The sequence below is a fragment of the Pleuronectes platessa genome, chromosome 8 (assembly GCF_947347685.1).
Source record: "Pleuronectes platessa chromosome 8, fPlePla1.1, whole genome shotgun sequence".
In the NCBI taxonomy this organism is placed as follows: domain Eukaryota; kingdom Metazoa; phylum Chordata; class Actinopteri; order Pleuronectiformes; family Pleuronectidae; genus Pleuronectes; species Pleuronectes platessa.
In genome coordinates, this window is record NC_070633.1 from 9168144 (window position 1) to 9184731 (window position 16588).

At 39.5% G+C, this 16588-nt stretch overlaps 1 protein-coding gene across 1 annotated transcript in view; it reads left to right on the top strand.

Moving 5' to 3' along the window:
• The window catches only part of LOC128445994 (gamma-aminobutyric acid receptor subunit alpha-2), a 31540-nt gene extending 17315 nt beyond the window's left edge, over positions 1–14225 (top strand). Inside the window, exons 7-9 of the mRNA XM_053428931.1 lie at positions 10687–10839; positions 11938–12140; positions 13917–14225. Coding sequence (XP_053284906.1) covers positions 10687–10839; positions 11938–12140; positions 13917–14225 — 665 coding nt within the window. The remainder of the gene's footprint in view (positions 1–10686; positions 10840–11937; positions 12141–13916) is intronic.
• Positions 14226–16588: the final 2363 nt, after the last annotated feature.

Consider the following 16588-nt stretch of genomic DNA (forward strand, 5'->3'; position numbering starts at 1 on the left):
TTAGATTTCTTTATTTATCCACACAATGGGGAAATTCACTTGTTACAGCAATAATAGAAAAACAGAATTAAAGTAACAGTGCCGAAGCACAATAAAAAAAAAAAAAAATAAAAATAAAAAAAAAAGATCACAATATGTACACTACTAAAACTACACATAATAAGAGTACAGAAACAAACAACCTGCAAAACAGACACTGTGCAAAAGCAGGTGCTGGGGACAAAGTGGAATGATGTTAAGTGTTATTGTAATGAAAACAAAAATATGCAACAGTAGTGACCATGATACAGAAAATAATTAAAAATAATTAAAAAGTAAGTGACCATAATATAAATAATACTACAAGATAGCATACTGGAAATATAAATATTGCAATGTAACCATTTTAAGTGACCATGATATAAATATAGTGAACTGAGTAAAAAAAAAAAATACAAACATAAATAAGAAAAATAAAAATACAAATACAGCTATGGTGAGAGGTTTAGTGGAGATAGAGATAATAGACAGGGATGGTATTGAGGGTCTGTCGTTTGAAAGGCTACTAAGACCGTGCTATGAAAGGATAAATCTGTCACTTTTGTGCCGAACCTCACGTGTGCCACGATGACAGAAAGCTCGACAGGCGTATAGCAACAGTAACTAAGGGGACTGGGGCTTAGCACACTATCTGGTCCTCCTGCTCTATCCAAGGCAATCAGCTGTCAAGTTACACACTTATTTATAAAACACTTTTAACAAGCATATTGGCCACAAAGTGAACACAGAAGACACATACAAAGGAAAATAGGTTGTAATATAAAAGAAAGAGATAATTAGGCCTAAAAATAGAAGCAACACATTCCAATGCAAACACACACTAACATAGATGCCAAGAAATGGGGCCAGATTTCGAGTGTGTATATATGAGAGGGACACCATTACTCCCCAGGAAGTAGACAGTGTAGATCAGGAACTGGTCCCACTTTGTTGTAAATAGATGGAACCTGAGTATGGAATTAAATACTCAGACACTTTGAGACCAGCAGGCTTTTTTACACAGAGACGAGAGACAGTTGGCAGCTGTTTTCTTCCACATGCTGGGAGTGACAAGGAATCGGACACACAGTGACAGGAGATTATATGAAGGCAGTAATCAAATCAATGATGAAGGCCATGTAATATGTTCCAAGTCAGAAATGAGACTTTGTAATCAGTGCATAAATCAACAGACAGCCACTGGAGAGAGAATGAGAGCAGCCAGCAGAATGATGTGCTGTTACCTTCTGGTTTTCTGAGTATTGGAGAAGAGGAAAACTTGAAGATGATGACAATTGGAAAACAAGCGTGGAACAGTTGAAAAGGTCCTTTCAGCTACAACACTTGAAATAAGACAGACGTCTAACATGTGAGATCTGCTCCGGGGAAGCTTTTCTGTCATTTACCTGCTGTTGTTTACTGTTCATTTGTAGTGTAATTCCATCGGTAGCTTCCGTGTCACATAGCAAATGTGGTTCTGCTCTCAGAAAAGGCTCCCTGCTGTGGCAACGCAGGGCAGCCGAATGTAACATGTAGCAGAGTGATAAATTACATGCAGGTACCATTGAAAATACCCCCCCAGTGGTTATTAAGTGAGAAATAAATGCCCTCCAGGGTGCATAGAAACGGAGCAGAACCGAGGCAGGTGGAGGATGGGTGGAGTGGAGCAGCAGTAACAGCAGCAGGCACACGTCAGCGCTGAGTGAACCAACAATCTGGTCTTTGAATTGGCCGCCGGATCAGTGCAGTGCTGTGGATGAGGTTGGATAACAAACACAGAAGACAGAGACAATGCTGCTATACCTGGTTAATACGAGACTAAAGACAACGATGTTTAGTACACATGATGATAATAAGGTCTGACTGAAGCCCCAAAGAGCCTAAAAATACACAGTGCACGTTGCCATGGTAACAGTGCATGTCGCCATAGTAACATAGGCATAAACTAATCATAAAGTACTTAAATTGCACTTTTAAAACAGAAGTCACAAAGGGCTCAAAGGGCCCATATTGTGTCAAATACATTTTCTGGGCTTTTACTATCTGTAATGACTTGAAAGGTGTCAGGAGGGATCCTCCACGTATGAAGACAGTCATTCCGCGGACTCATTCACTCAGTCCATTCCAAGAAATATGTTATCGAAACTTCTCGTTTCCTACTTCCTCCCCCGTATGAGTCATACGGGTTCGCACTCGTCTCTCAGCCCCACCCAGCAGGTACCAGTCCAGCCTCTGAACCCTGAACCCACGCTCCCCGTCACCTCCACCACCCCTCCTCCCCTCCACACCGAACGCGACACCAAGCAGACATGTTGCTGACCTTGCAGCCTGTTAGCTACCAAAGCTAACCACAACAAACAACAGTGAAGAAACACTGCAGAGTGGAGGGATGCAAGGAGGAGAATGTGTCCGTACACGTTCCTCCTGAGAACGTTACTGTTCGAGACCAGCGGTTACGCTTTATTTCTTCTAACACGCTGTGTCGGTGTGCTCAGTACGGAGTAAAGTCGGCGTTACTCCTTATTGAAACTCCATTGTGAAACTCTGTACAGTAACTCGGGACGTTACTCCTTCATTGGCCGACTGTCCTGCTAAAATTTGAACAAACATGAGGATGGTGTAACTTAAAGGGGACATATTATGCCCATTTTACCACAGTTGTTATGGCTCCTTGGGGTCTTAATGAAATGTCTGTAACATATTTGGTCAAAATACCACAAGGATCATTTAAAACAGCACCTTTTTACCCTGTCTAAAACAGCCCTCCACAGATTGACCTGTTTTGAGTGCCAGGTCCACTCCTCGCGAGCTAACCGGCGCTAACCGGGCTGGTGGAGCCCAGCTAGCGTTACTCCCTACATGGGCATGGTGTGACTATGACGTTTATTTCAGTCGTAATCCCATTCGACGCACTCTAGCATATCGTTTCTGACATAGAGGAACCACAACAAATCACAGGAGTTGTTTTTATCAGAGTTTTGGGGACGGTAGACATGCCAGATACCCAAATTAATGTGTAGAAGCACTACAAAAGTGGAATTTTCATAAAATGTCCCCTTTAATGTCCAGAAACATCCTGTTCTTACTGACTGTCAATATGTGGCTGGTCTTCTGTAGATGTATCCAAACATAGCGTGACTTTCAGCTGTGTTTGTCAGATGTTTATCAGATTATCAAAACGCCAGAAGGAGACCGGTGATAGGCCTGGTCGCGTGTCACCCATATTGCAGTCAGCCAATCAGAGGAGGGGCTCAAGAGGCAGGCGAAAACAGCCTGTTCTGTCTGCAGCTCCAGATAGGGGGAACAATACCTCATATTAAATCCTAGGAAGGTGTCAAATATGGGGCCTTTAACAAGGGGCTTCAGAAGTGCTTTACAGAGCCCTCAAGGGGTCACAGACTAAATCTGAGAGGTCACACAACAATTAAAGCTACAGGAAAGTAGAATAAGTGCTGTGTTGCTCAAATCTCTACCTTTATTTGTGAAATTCTTCTCAAAGTTATTCAAATGAAGTTTGGAGAAGAAAGTTCCAGCGGTCATCTCCTCTCAAGTCATAAACATAACGACTACAGCCTGCCTCATTTTTAAGGGCTGATATCTATTTAAAGATGCTTCTTCTTTTTTTGTATGATATTGATTGGTATTTAACAACACAACAAATCCCCCCACAACTCTCCCCAACATCCTTGGTAACAAAGAAACAAGAGAAAGAAAACAAATGAATTAATAAATTAATAAATAATGCAAAATGTAAGACAATCATGTAGTACACGTAACGCAATGATAGTTTCACAACGATTATATTTTTCAAGTTATAAAAATACTGTAAGAAAGAGAAGACTTTTCCTCTAGGCTTATCTTATCTTATTTTAGGATTCTCTGCTCTGGTAGTAATAGAGATAATGAATTTCCAGGTATTTAGCACAAAGGGAAACATAAAGTGAGTCCTATTGATATTGCTTCTGTGTGGTTGTAGCAAGAGGCTAAGCCTTGGTAAATTTTCAAGCCTTTCAGTAGGAATATTAACAAGATAATAAAATAAGAAATAATTTAAATGGAATAACATCCAGGTTAAGAGTGTTTGGTTCACCACCTATGAAGTAATACATATTATGGTAAAATCTTAGCTGCAGACAGTATTACACACAGCCACACTGTGCCAAATGCCATAGTTTGTTGTTAGAGTCAAGTAAATAAAAAGATGTTGCAGTAGATCTGAAAGCATTCACAATCCTCTGGGTCAGTGAGAAACGGCACTGATCTAATTTTAGTCCTACTACTTGGTTGATGAAAATCTGATGGAATAAGGGTTTTTAAAAATAGCTCTTACAGGATGACGATGATGATAGCAGGGATCAATGTGTAAGCATGCTATAATTATAGCATTTTGGCCAAAAAGTATTCATAACATAACTGAATAAAAACGGCACCCAGTCGAGCACATACCTCACCAAAAAGCACACTGAAAAGTATATCAATCCCCTAACATGAACTATTGCCTGAGAAATCAAGGAGAACTATGTAAAATGCAAATTTTACAATATTAAAGACGGTGAAAAAAGAATTGCTGGATCCACACCGAAGTCGATGGTCAAGTTTTGTGATAATCCATCCAGTGGTTTTGTGTAATTCTGCAAATTAACAGTCAAAACAAATAAAAAATGATCAAAACATAACCTTCTTGGCAGAGATAAACATTTTTCAAGTTTATATCATGCTTTTAGTTTCAATAATGTGATTTCTTTAGTTTGTGTAAGTGCAGGTTGAAAACCAGTTTGTAGATATTTAAAGATAGGGTTGGTAATCCTGGAAAAGATAGTAAGAGCAAGCTAAACTTTGAAAATATGCAACCCAAACACCCCCACCCATCAGCTCTTGCATTCTGACTGACTACAAGAAGCCAACTTTTCTGTGACCTACTTGTTAACTTCTGACTATTGACTATCGTCTCTGCTTCAGCGGTGTGTGTCTCCCGTCATTAGTGTTTATTACAGTCTTGTGAGGGCAGACATGTTCTTTATTTCTGTTTTTCAAACAATGATTGTTTGTTGATGGCTATCAGGACATGAAGAGGATTTTAACAACTAAGATAAAAGTTGTTTCAGCAACAACTTAGCAAGCGTTTGTTTAAGAGGTTAAAGTCAAATCAAAGTGGGTATGGGAGTTCCTGGTGAAGATATTTAGTTTTATCCCCACATAACTGTGTAGTTGGTGGTCAGCAAAGCATTTCTGTGGAGTTGCAGTTTTTCTTTATGTTCAGCATTACGCACAGTGATTCCTCCTTTTCTAAAACTGCTCCAGTTTTTCATTCCTTGAACTTTTATTTTTATGCTGAAGATTGGTATTTCAGGATATGTTGGGCAAAAACAATCAAAAAAGCACAAAATATAGACCTCGTTTCTATATGGTACAAGTTGACGTGACATTTCTGTTGCATAATGAGATTTTTGTAATTTGTAATTTTACCAATCAACTAGAAAGAAAATGAATGCATGTAATGCAAAGTTAGAAATGATAAATAAAACAATCATTTCTGAAAGGCATCCTGAAAAAAGTGCATGTGCCAGAAAACAGATGTAAGTGCTGAGTCCCTGAGCTCGAGCACGCCACCCTTTAGGTGTCAATTACCAGTATACAGTATTTCCCCAGTGACTGCATTTCACTATCAAGGGAATCCCTGCTTCAATTTCATTGAGTAACAATATCCTTTTATGCACTAAATGCCCATATCTAGGTTAAGTGCTGTATGATGCTTCAGTGGAAGGCTGCATGTCTGCCAGTGACTGCTCCTCTTGTTTAACTAGTCACTCCACATTATCTGATTGGCTGACTTTAAATTAATCATTCATTACTAGTGTGTCAGTGTTTGGTGTAGCGTACTTGCAAACTAGGTCATTTGGCACGAATGAACGTGCTCTCAGGCTTCACAGGGACGGACATCTTGCATAAGCCTGCGAACGCATCAAAACACTGCTGCATTAAATCCCACTATTCAGCCATACATTTATTTGTCACGCGGTAATGTTCGACATGTTACTTTTTTGTACTTTTGTGTTACTGCACGCATCGCACAGAAGAATCCATGACTGAACACAAATGAGTGTAGTCATGTTTTGCTTCATACACATGTATAATAGATGATGTCCCAGCAGCAGGATTATTGTTATTTGCTTTTATAACCAATGTAGTGATTTGACTGAGGACTCCAGATAAATTGTCTGTGTGTTTTTAATACCTGCCATAACTTCAATACAGCGCATACTGTATTAACATATTTTAAGTCAATATGGTGAAGATGTGAGCAACAAGTACTTCCTATTTACACATCCAGCAGATAGACAATAACATTAGCATTCATTTGAAGTCATGTCTCTGGCCACCTGGTGAATATATTTATCTTTTCAGCTCTGTTTTTGCTTTGCATCAACTCCTGGTTGGATAAAAGTTCCAACACTTTTACCAGGTTTTCGCTGATATTTTTGATTTGTTGCTGAGAAAATAGAGTACAGTATTTTTTCAATCAAAACAACTTTTTGCATCAACTGGTGAGAGTGAGTCAAAACAGCTGCTGAGAGATGCTAGATGCTTTATGTAGATTTGTCATCCCTGGGTGAGTAATGTATGATTTCACAAAGGTGCAGAGGCGCTCTCACCTTGCTGTTTTCCCAGCGTTGGGATTCTTAGAGAAAATCGTTGTTGCACGTTGTTTCAAAGATGTTTAAAACAATAACTACACTAATGGTCATGCTTATGTACAAGCCAGGGCTTGGAAGTTCATTGCACGTCATATCATTGCCCAAATGCAGCTTCATGAAGAAGAAATCATGGTGTTCACTGGGCTATCATGTTTTCATCTATGCCGACCAAAGCCGGAGCTGATAAAAACCTGTGTCTATTGCAAAGTAATTTGACCCGGGAATGATTGTGGATTGTATCCATTCCCATTCCGCCCAAGCCCAGATGTTACTGGTGTTAGTGTTTTTGCAAGCAACTCCTTCTACATACAAGTATTTACAGTATACAGGTAGTGATCGATTGATAGTATCAAGTATTGATTATAGCTGCTTTAAAAATTGGTTTTGTGAGGAGGTAGGAATTTACCATTAAGTTCAGCCAATTATTCGCAAAAACATTACATGAATCACAAGGACGGCTCTACTGATGTTTAAATCGATATTGCTCTGTCTGTGTAACATGTAGACAGTTTTTGAGGAGTGGCGAAATTTGTGCAAAATGAAAAAAAATCCTGCCTTCTTGGGAAAACATTAAGCGTTTTAGCTCAACGGTTTTGGTTACAAAATAACTCTATAGGTTTTTCTCCAGATCAGTTTTTGAAAATATATTAAAAAAACATGATTTCAACAAAGAAATGTCGGTGTGGCTAGGAGACGAGATTTTGCAGCTACGTGGGTTCTGTTTCAGAATGTAAAAACATGTAAAGTTTCTGTTCAGTGACTTCTTTAGAATTTTCAAGAAAGCACCTAGCAAAGAATATAGCACGTTTTTGGACAAACCTTTGCTACTTTACGTAACGTGCAGAGCAGGAGCTTGTTACCCTGACTGTGCACTGTGTGACAGACAAAAGCTGTTTTAGACATGCACTGCAACCATGATCTTTTCTAGAAATTACCCCGAGGATGTGTATGTGTAAACAGAAATGTCTGAAGCAGCTGAACCGGACATTAAGTGGACTCCTTTTAAAAAGTCTGTGTTATGTCTGACTGAGCCATCATGTAAGCAGATAAAAGGAAACTAGGCAGAATGCCTAGGGTTAGTTATTTAATCGTTCTATTGCATATCCCCTGCTGCTGTAGGGATGTTAATTCAAAAACGTCTTGGTCACATGGGAGGGTCGGGAGTAATGACCTAAATGGCTTGAGGACTAGCTCTGTAGCTTAACCCCTATTATGCACTACGAGTGGAGGATCAAACATTCTTCTAAATCAGGGGCAATAAAGTCACAGTTTATACAGAGGAGCCAATTATATGACCAACATCCATGCACAATTTCTCAGGTGCACATTCAGGTCATTCTTTGTTTACTGTTAGCTCTTTTTTTTTTTTTTATAAATGTTCCTTGTTCAAGCAGATTGTGAAAGCTTGATAAATAAGAAGAATCTTTCATATGTATTATTATTATACTATGGAAGTTAATATTTTATTTATATATGATTCTAACTGGGGCCCCGTATCCACCCCTCGATTAAGGATATGTTATCCGCCACTGCATCGATTGTAACCATTGTATTTGTTGTTTCTTGTAGGCCTCCCACCTTTGTGCTGTAGTTGCCCTTTAATGTATTCTTTCAAACAATGGTTGCATTTGTAAGTAAACCCTCACCCTCACAAATTCATATACTTAGTTTGCCTCAATACAGCAGGTAAATTATATAAAACGCCTGAAGTCTCCATTTCCAAAGCTTGTCGTCTGCTGTGAGTTTGTGTCCCTCTGCCGGACGGTTTAAATCAAACCATATGTCCTGAGAGGTTTTCCTGTTGTGTTAGCAGTGAACCTTGTTTCCTACATCTGGGGAAAACATGACGCGATTACCATCTTCATGCTATAATTACTGTCTTCCCTCACAGTGAAGCGATCACAAGCTCCTCTGGAGAAAATGCCTCTACATCCACTGGATTCCTGGCTTCCTCCTCCCCCATCCACAACACAGGCATCAGGGCTGGCATGCAAATTAAATTACAGAAGATATAGAGCTCCATTGGGTGCTGAGGGTGCACTCAGTTCCTCTATATTCCAGTGTCTGAGAGTGTGTGGTGGCAGAGAGAGTATTAGTCCTCAAGTAACTGCTAGAAATGCAGGCAATGCAACTACACAGCTTTAAAAAAAGGGGGAATAAAAATTCTTTTGGGATTAATCCTTGGAATTGACACCCCCCCCCCCCCCCCCCCTCTTCCCACTGCTGAAAAGGACTTTCCTCTTGCCAAGTGGCAGTGTGTATCAAGGCCTTCATTTCAGAATCGCAGCAAATGAGCTATGTGTCTCTGTTCTGTTGCCATGGGTTACACATCTTTTTCTTCTCATGTCTAATCTTGGCTTCTCTTTGAGATATCTTCCATTTGGCCTGCCTGCCACTGCAGCATTGGCACTGTTTCACGGCCTTGTCAGCTATTAGGGCTGGTCGGCGGCTAGGAAATCGTACTACCTGCCTTTTCATGTTGGTTATTATATCAAATATGTTGAAGTGTGCAGCCTAATCACTGTCTAAGACTGCTCTGCTTTGTTAAACCTGCATTCCTTAAGATCGTCTTGTGAAAACACTATTTTCCACTGATGCACAGTGAATAACATGGAGACATAAAGCTGCTTGCAGACATGAACTGAACTCCACAGTCCCTCCGTAGTTTCTCTGGAGGAGGTGCTGGTGTCCCAGTGAGATGCTCCACAGTCTCTTTAGACTTTTTCTGCCTGGCCTCCTAGTATAAAGTCTGTAGAAACCAGGAAAAGTGGATGTGAGAACACAGAAGGGGGATCCCCGCAGCGAGAGGGGGTTGGTGACGCTTCTAACACAGGATACATGCAATTATACAAAAACAACAAAAAGAAAACAAATGTCTCCCGGTGAAAAACACTGAGACTTAAGTAGAAGACCCAGACCAAGATAAGAGTGTCTAGTCATGATAATAATGTGATCTCCGCAGCAGAGTTAATACATCACTTCCTGTCTCTGCCTGCTGCACCTGGCTGCTCAGGATTTCAGGGTTTTACCCACAGGTCATGTCTGAAAACCGCTTATGTCATGTGGTTGTGTGTGCAGTAATTCGACTCTCAGGGAGAAAACTTCTTCGATGGTTTTGATAGATGAAATATGGGTTATGGGATGATCGTAATGAAACAAGAAATCCAGAAGAAGACTGCTTTCATTATTTAACCATTAGGTTGCAATGTTTTAGTATGCCAAAGACTGGAAGGATAAAATTCTCATTTGTTGTAATAACAACAATATTTCCTTTAATTTACATAACAGTGGAGCTGAGGCCAACATTAAAGAAATACAGTTTAAACGAGATTTGCAACATCTCATTGACTTTAGCAAACTAGACCAAGATGCTCATCATCACTGCTCTGGAAATAAAATGTTACTCAGCAATGGACCAGCACAAATATATATGAGGGGTTTGAATAAGAAAATTGTTATATATCTATACATACCATATCTTTAAGTGGAGCTCCACCAGGATTTTACCCAAGTCTGTTAACGACTGCGGACAATATTTTATGTGTTAATTACTCATGCATACACTTTTAATCCACTTCAATACACTGTTAATTTATAGCTGCAACTAGTTACTTAGTCCAGAAAACCCTTTTGGAGTCTCAGGGGTAAACAGTGTTGCAGCCAAATCCAATACAACTGAAGTAACTGGTGACCTTTTCTTAAGACAAAACTACAGAAAAAAACATAAAATGCCTCAAAACCGCTGTGTTTAGCCTAAAAACCCTCTGATATCCTCCTCGGAGGCGTGTTCACATTTTCACGGACACACCAGAAAGGCACACACACTCTCGTCCCAAGAGCATGTGCAGGGTTATTATCAGTCAGATGAATATATATCTGTATAAGTCATAATCCATTAACTGCATTATTTGATTAAAGACCTGGCAGAAGCAGTGGTGGTGCTTTAAGGGGACGTCGTCTCTTGTGTCCACAGGTGAATACACCGTGATGACAGCTCATTTCCATCTGAAGAGGAAGATTGGATACTTCGTCATCCAGACTTACCTCCCATGTATCATGACCGTCATTCTCTCCCAAGTGTCTTTCTGGTTGAATAGAGAATCAGTACCGGCCAGGACTGTGTTTGGTAAGTATCAATGACCGTATTCTTCTTTTCTTTTCCTTTATTTATTCATTTTTGGGCAATAAACCTGTATCTTATTGAAAGACCCTGATTCCCAATGGCACTGATGTAATTTAAGCCCAGTGTGTTATGAATGTGTGATCTCAACATGCACGATTGCACATGGAATTCATCCCAGCCTTTGTCGGCGGGGGGGTTGAGTATGGCAAATAGTTGGAATTTGATGACAAACAATAGGCAGGAAAAAAGAGGATAAAGAATAAGAAGAGACATTTCAGGTGTTTTATTCCAACCATTTGGACAAGCTGCTGTTGGACTTGTTTGTGAGCCCAGTGGAACTCATAACAATGACCTCAGACTGGTTGGCTCAAAGGCACAAACATAACAAATTAGGTAAACAAACCCAAATGTTAATGATTCGCTTTTTGGAACGGAGTCAGATTTGATGTCTCTGTTCCTTTGCAAGACGCAGCTCTTTTTTTATTTTATTTTTATTTTTTTTAAGGGGACTGGGGTTACTAGGTTTATGTGTGAAATAATCATATTTATAATGACATGAAAGAATAAGATCAGCCTCAGAATAAAACTCAATGTAATGCTTCATCAATGCAAAGAATGAGAAGGGGAGAAGACACAATAAAGTCCCTTCTCCACTGGTCAAAAATCCCTCTAACACTCCTAACACCAATGGATTCCATCAGTATTAACTGCCTGGTCACATGACATCTACAGCAGACACAGGTTTTTATCGGCTTCGGCACTGATCGGCAGTGAAGGAAATATGACTAGGGGTTGGGGGAATGAAAAATGTTGTTGTTCGTGAACAACACATCACTATCAAATCTACCAAACAGTTAGAGTATCAGTGAAGGTCAGGGAGGGCTATAACCTTCCATTGTCAGGAGAGAGGGACATTAAAGAGTAAATAAGTAGAGCCAATTCTTAGAGAGGAAAAGAGTGGAACCAGTAAGTAGAATAGGTGAAAGGGATTAAGTGCATTGACATCATTTCATTTGGTTGTATCCACTGTATCTGTGTTGTACACAATTATGTTTTCATGGAGTGCTCAAATGAACTGCTGTTTTCATGTTGTATTTCCAGGTGTAACTACTGTCCTCACAATGACAACACTGAGCATAAGTGCGAGGAACTCCCTCCCCAAGGTCGCTTACGCCACCGCCATGGACTGGTTCATTGCCGTGTGCTACGCCTTTGTCTTCTCCGCTCTGATTGAGTTCGCCACAGTCAATTACTTCACAAAGCGCGGCTGGGCCTGGGATGGAAAGAGTGTTGTGACTGACAAGGTAATGAGGAGAAAAACATGTCTTTCTTACAGGCTCCATTTTCAAAGAGAATTCATTAGTATCATACTGAAGAAGGCAGTACTTGCACACTTAAGAACGAAGGTTTTGAAACATTTGCTGGATGCAGAGGGGAGCCGTGAGTATGGCTGTTGTAACCCCCCCCCCCGCCCACCACCACCACACACAGAAGTGTTCAGCTCCAATCTGTCCGACACTGCTTAGTCTACAACATAAGAACATGGGTTAATGTGTGACGTGTGATCTCAATACAGTAGACTGCAAGCATGAAAGAACAAGACCAGTAATTAGTGCTCGAGCATTTCTGAGGAACATTGTTTCAGACCTTAAAGTGCCATCAATGAACTCTGCTCATTTTACTGTGATGTGCCCCACGGCAAAGCACTTACTGCCCAAACTGCTGCAGGGGAGTCACCCCCAGTGTATACGACGGTGATAATGCAGCTGGCAGGCAGAACTTTTAATAGACAGGAAATACATAGTTTCTAAATAGTGACAATAATCATTCTGAACAAATTGGTCTGGTTTGCAAGGTCCTATCAGATGTCAGATGGGGCCAGTGCCCCCCCTAGCCCTGCACCCTTGGATTCGCTCCAGGACGGCGCTGTTGAAACATAGTTTTCACTGAGTAGACGAGCACAGTCATTAAAATGTTTAGTACCCCGAAAAGAAATCAACACAAAAACAACAATTGACAGAGCTCCACCAAAACATGGTATTTTCAGCAAGTAGATTTTAAGCTCAGAGGTTGTTCATGTTTCCTGTGGTGAAGAGCAGGCAGGAAGCAAAAGAGGAGGAGAATCTCTCCTGAAATAAGAACTGAATGACAGGCTTACACCCACAGTGAACATCCATTGAGTCAGACAGCAGTTATTAAGGTAGTATTATATTCATCAGGGGTAGTACCATAAATCAGAGGAATTGGCCATAATTTTACATTTTCATTTTGATTAAATTCACTCATAACCTTTCATTTTTAAAACACGATAACAGGTTTAGATGTTAGGAGAGAAATAGAGACCTTGTTTAAAAGATCTTCAGGTGTTATGATGTGTGACAAGCTATTTCGTGTACTAGATTGACTTAAGTTTGCATTATATAATGACACTAATATAGGCTCATACAGAAGAGGATCATGAATGTCAATGTCGATAATGTTCATGCACAGTTGTTGCCTAGTTTAAGACTTGGTTATATAACTGGAAAAAAAACAGATCAGCTCTGGTCAATAACTCAATTCATGAAATAGATGCACTGACGTCATTTTTCATCCCTTCATTCATGGGGATGTTAGGTCAGCGGACAGAGTTATGTCATAGAGTGTTCTGCAGCTTTCTGAAGAGAGCGATTCAAATGTTCATGCAATGACCAATCAATCAAGCATCACCGTAGCTGGAGTACATTTATCCTGAACACACTAGTAGCATGTATTCTTCAAAAGTTACTACATCCTATTTGACCCACTGCATTTCCACCTCCTGATTACTGGGGGTGTATGAGTATCACTACAGTATGCTGCAAGCTTAGGATATCCTAGCAAAATTCTATAAGAAAGTCACAGATCGTACTTAACAAGAGGTTGACATGTTCAACTTTGCTGTCCTTCATTCAGACCCTGCATAATGTGCCTCATGCATTACCAGGACCTGCCCATTTCCACAGCACCTTGTCATTTACATGTATTCTAAATTCATAGCTAGTTCGTGACAAGTGAGTTGGATTTCTGCAGTTCGCCTAATCCTTGTCCTGTTTCAACAGAAAAAGGAGCGAGCGTCTGTCCTCAAGAAGAATAACGCCTACGCTGTAGCGGTGGCCAATTACGCACCTAACATTACCAAGGACTCAGGCACACTTCCAACCATCGCCAAAGGTGGAGCTATGGATCTCAACAAGGCCAGAGCAGACGGCAAAATGCCAGAAGCCAAGAAGTCGTTCAACAGCGTCAGCAAAATTGACAGGATGTCAAGGGTTTTGTTTCCGGTTCTCTTTGGCAGCTTCAATATCGTCTACTGGGCCACCTACTTAAGCAGAGAACCTGTTATTAAAGACATGGTCCCCTCCACTTAAAGACCAACATCTTACAGGTTCTGTTTCTGGGGATTAAGAGACGAACCAAATACCTCCAGAAACTGTGTACACATACCTTTGCAGAGTGAAGTCCTGGATTACAGTGTGATCCTCTATCTCCACCTGTTTTCTACACCGTCTGCCGCACTTTTGAGAAGCCTGGCTTTTGTAAATGTGTATGTAAATTTATATTTATGGTTTCATGGTGACATATCGTGTTATTACTTTGGTAAGAGTGCATATTTCCTTGAAAGTATGTTTCCAGTTACAGTATGTGGCCACTGTACATACAGATAAAAAAGAGTAGTTACATAAACATTAACACATACATTTTATTTAGGATTACTTCTACATGTGTTGAGTTTTTCTGGAAATGGCCATTCTCTTGATATTACAGTATATCTTTTTTTCTTTTGAGTGAAAGGACTGCTTATATCATGTTTCTTTCTGTCCTTGCCATCTAAGAATGGCTTTTTTCTGTCCAAGCCGATGCAAAAACACACTTGTATAATATTGTTACGATGTAAAAGTTGTTTTATTATGACTACAGGTATGGGACTGGAATCACACACTGACCTCCAGAATTATTGAAACACACAGCCAAATGGCTGAAAAAAAGAAAAGAGTAGTGTGCTTGTGATACAGTGTAGTACTGCCAGCATCACAACAGTGGTATTGTTTGGCATCATAGGAGAATAAGTAGCTGAAATAGTTATTAGAAAATATCATGTTGAGAAGAACAGACAGCAGAAGGTTCTAAAAGCAGCAGGGTTGTTTGTTGGCTTGTTAAAAGCTAAACTACAGCCAAGTTCAAGAATTATAAATTATTGATGTATTTATGCTTTGTTTATGACATATGGAAAAGAAACATGTTGACACATGTGTACTTTTAAGAATGGTTAGAATAACACTTCCAATACCTAATATTGAGGAAGCACAGTCGGTAGGCGTTCTACAGTCAGTCAGTTTTTCCACAGGAATGTAATTGATTAACTTAAATTTATAATTGAACACTAAAAATGTAATACAATTATAAATATTTGAATTGAATTTACAATGGAAGTCAAGGAACTGTATATGTAACGTGTCAGAACTCAAACAGTAAATAACAATTCAAAATTTAAAAAAAATCTACGTTTGAAAATGCATTTCAAATTTTTCGACCTCTAAGGGGCAACACTGATGAAGGGATATCTTAAATTTTCTGCTAACAAAATGACTATTCATGCATCTTATAAACACATGATAACATTATTATTCCATTGAGGTTTTATTTTGCCAGATCATGAAGGACAAAGTTCAGCAGTCAGTCATCTTTTAGCTCGGTTTTGGTCTCCATCAACTACCGACAATGATATCTGGCACTTTATCTTGACTTTCATTACCTTTGAGGCTAACGTTTTGTGTCTGCCATTTGTTTTGGGATTATCCTTTGTAGATTGGTCATTATGGGTTTCCCCTCTCACCCCAAAACGTTTATCAATTGGCTTTGAAAATGATCAATATGAACAGTAGAGGTGCTGTTTTACATGGCAATAAAAAGAAGACTATGCTGCTTCACAAGCACACTAACAAATATTATTAAAAAACATTATTTATTCTTTTGTATATATTTGTATTTACCTGTACATCCTTATTTTACCTATTTAATTTTGCAAAGTTCAAGTCCAAATAATTTTATATGAGGTTTATATGTACACAGTCAGTATTTTACAAGCATCGTGTGAAAACTCATTTCAAATGTGTAAATCACAGATTTTTATTGGCTTTCCCACAGTGGGAATAACTCTGGAGTACAGTGTGGATTTGATGGTGTTAAGTCGAGCGGTGTGACACGTCTGCCATTACATGTTTATGCTAATCATCCCTATCCAGTGTTTATTGCTAGCATAGTTCACCATCCCACCACATATTTTTGAAAAAGTTGCTGATTTGAAAAGCATAGGATTGTAAACATAAACCTGCTTTGTGCCCCGTGTCAACTCCCGTGAATCACGTTTAGAAATACTTTTAATCGTCACATTACTCTGCTAATACTTTGAGGAAATACTTTGAGGAAGTGGCCCAAGTGAAAGGAAGCAGGCAATTTTCATTGGGAAATGATCATAGATCACAGATTAATTGCTGCTTACACTAAACTGGACTAACTCAAAAGCCATAAACATTCCTCATCAGCAACAAAATAACAGGGACACTCAATGATTGTACTTTTTTGAGCATGAGACACAAAAAATCATTAAAGCTCTTAGTTGAGGTTAGGGACAGGTTGTTTTGGTTGTGTTTGAATATCCATCTAATAATGTTAGATCAAGTAAAACAGTTATTGTTTTGTAGAAGATACAGTTGCTCCTTCATAATCTCTG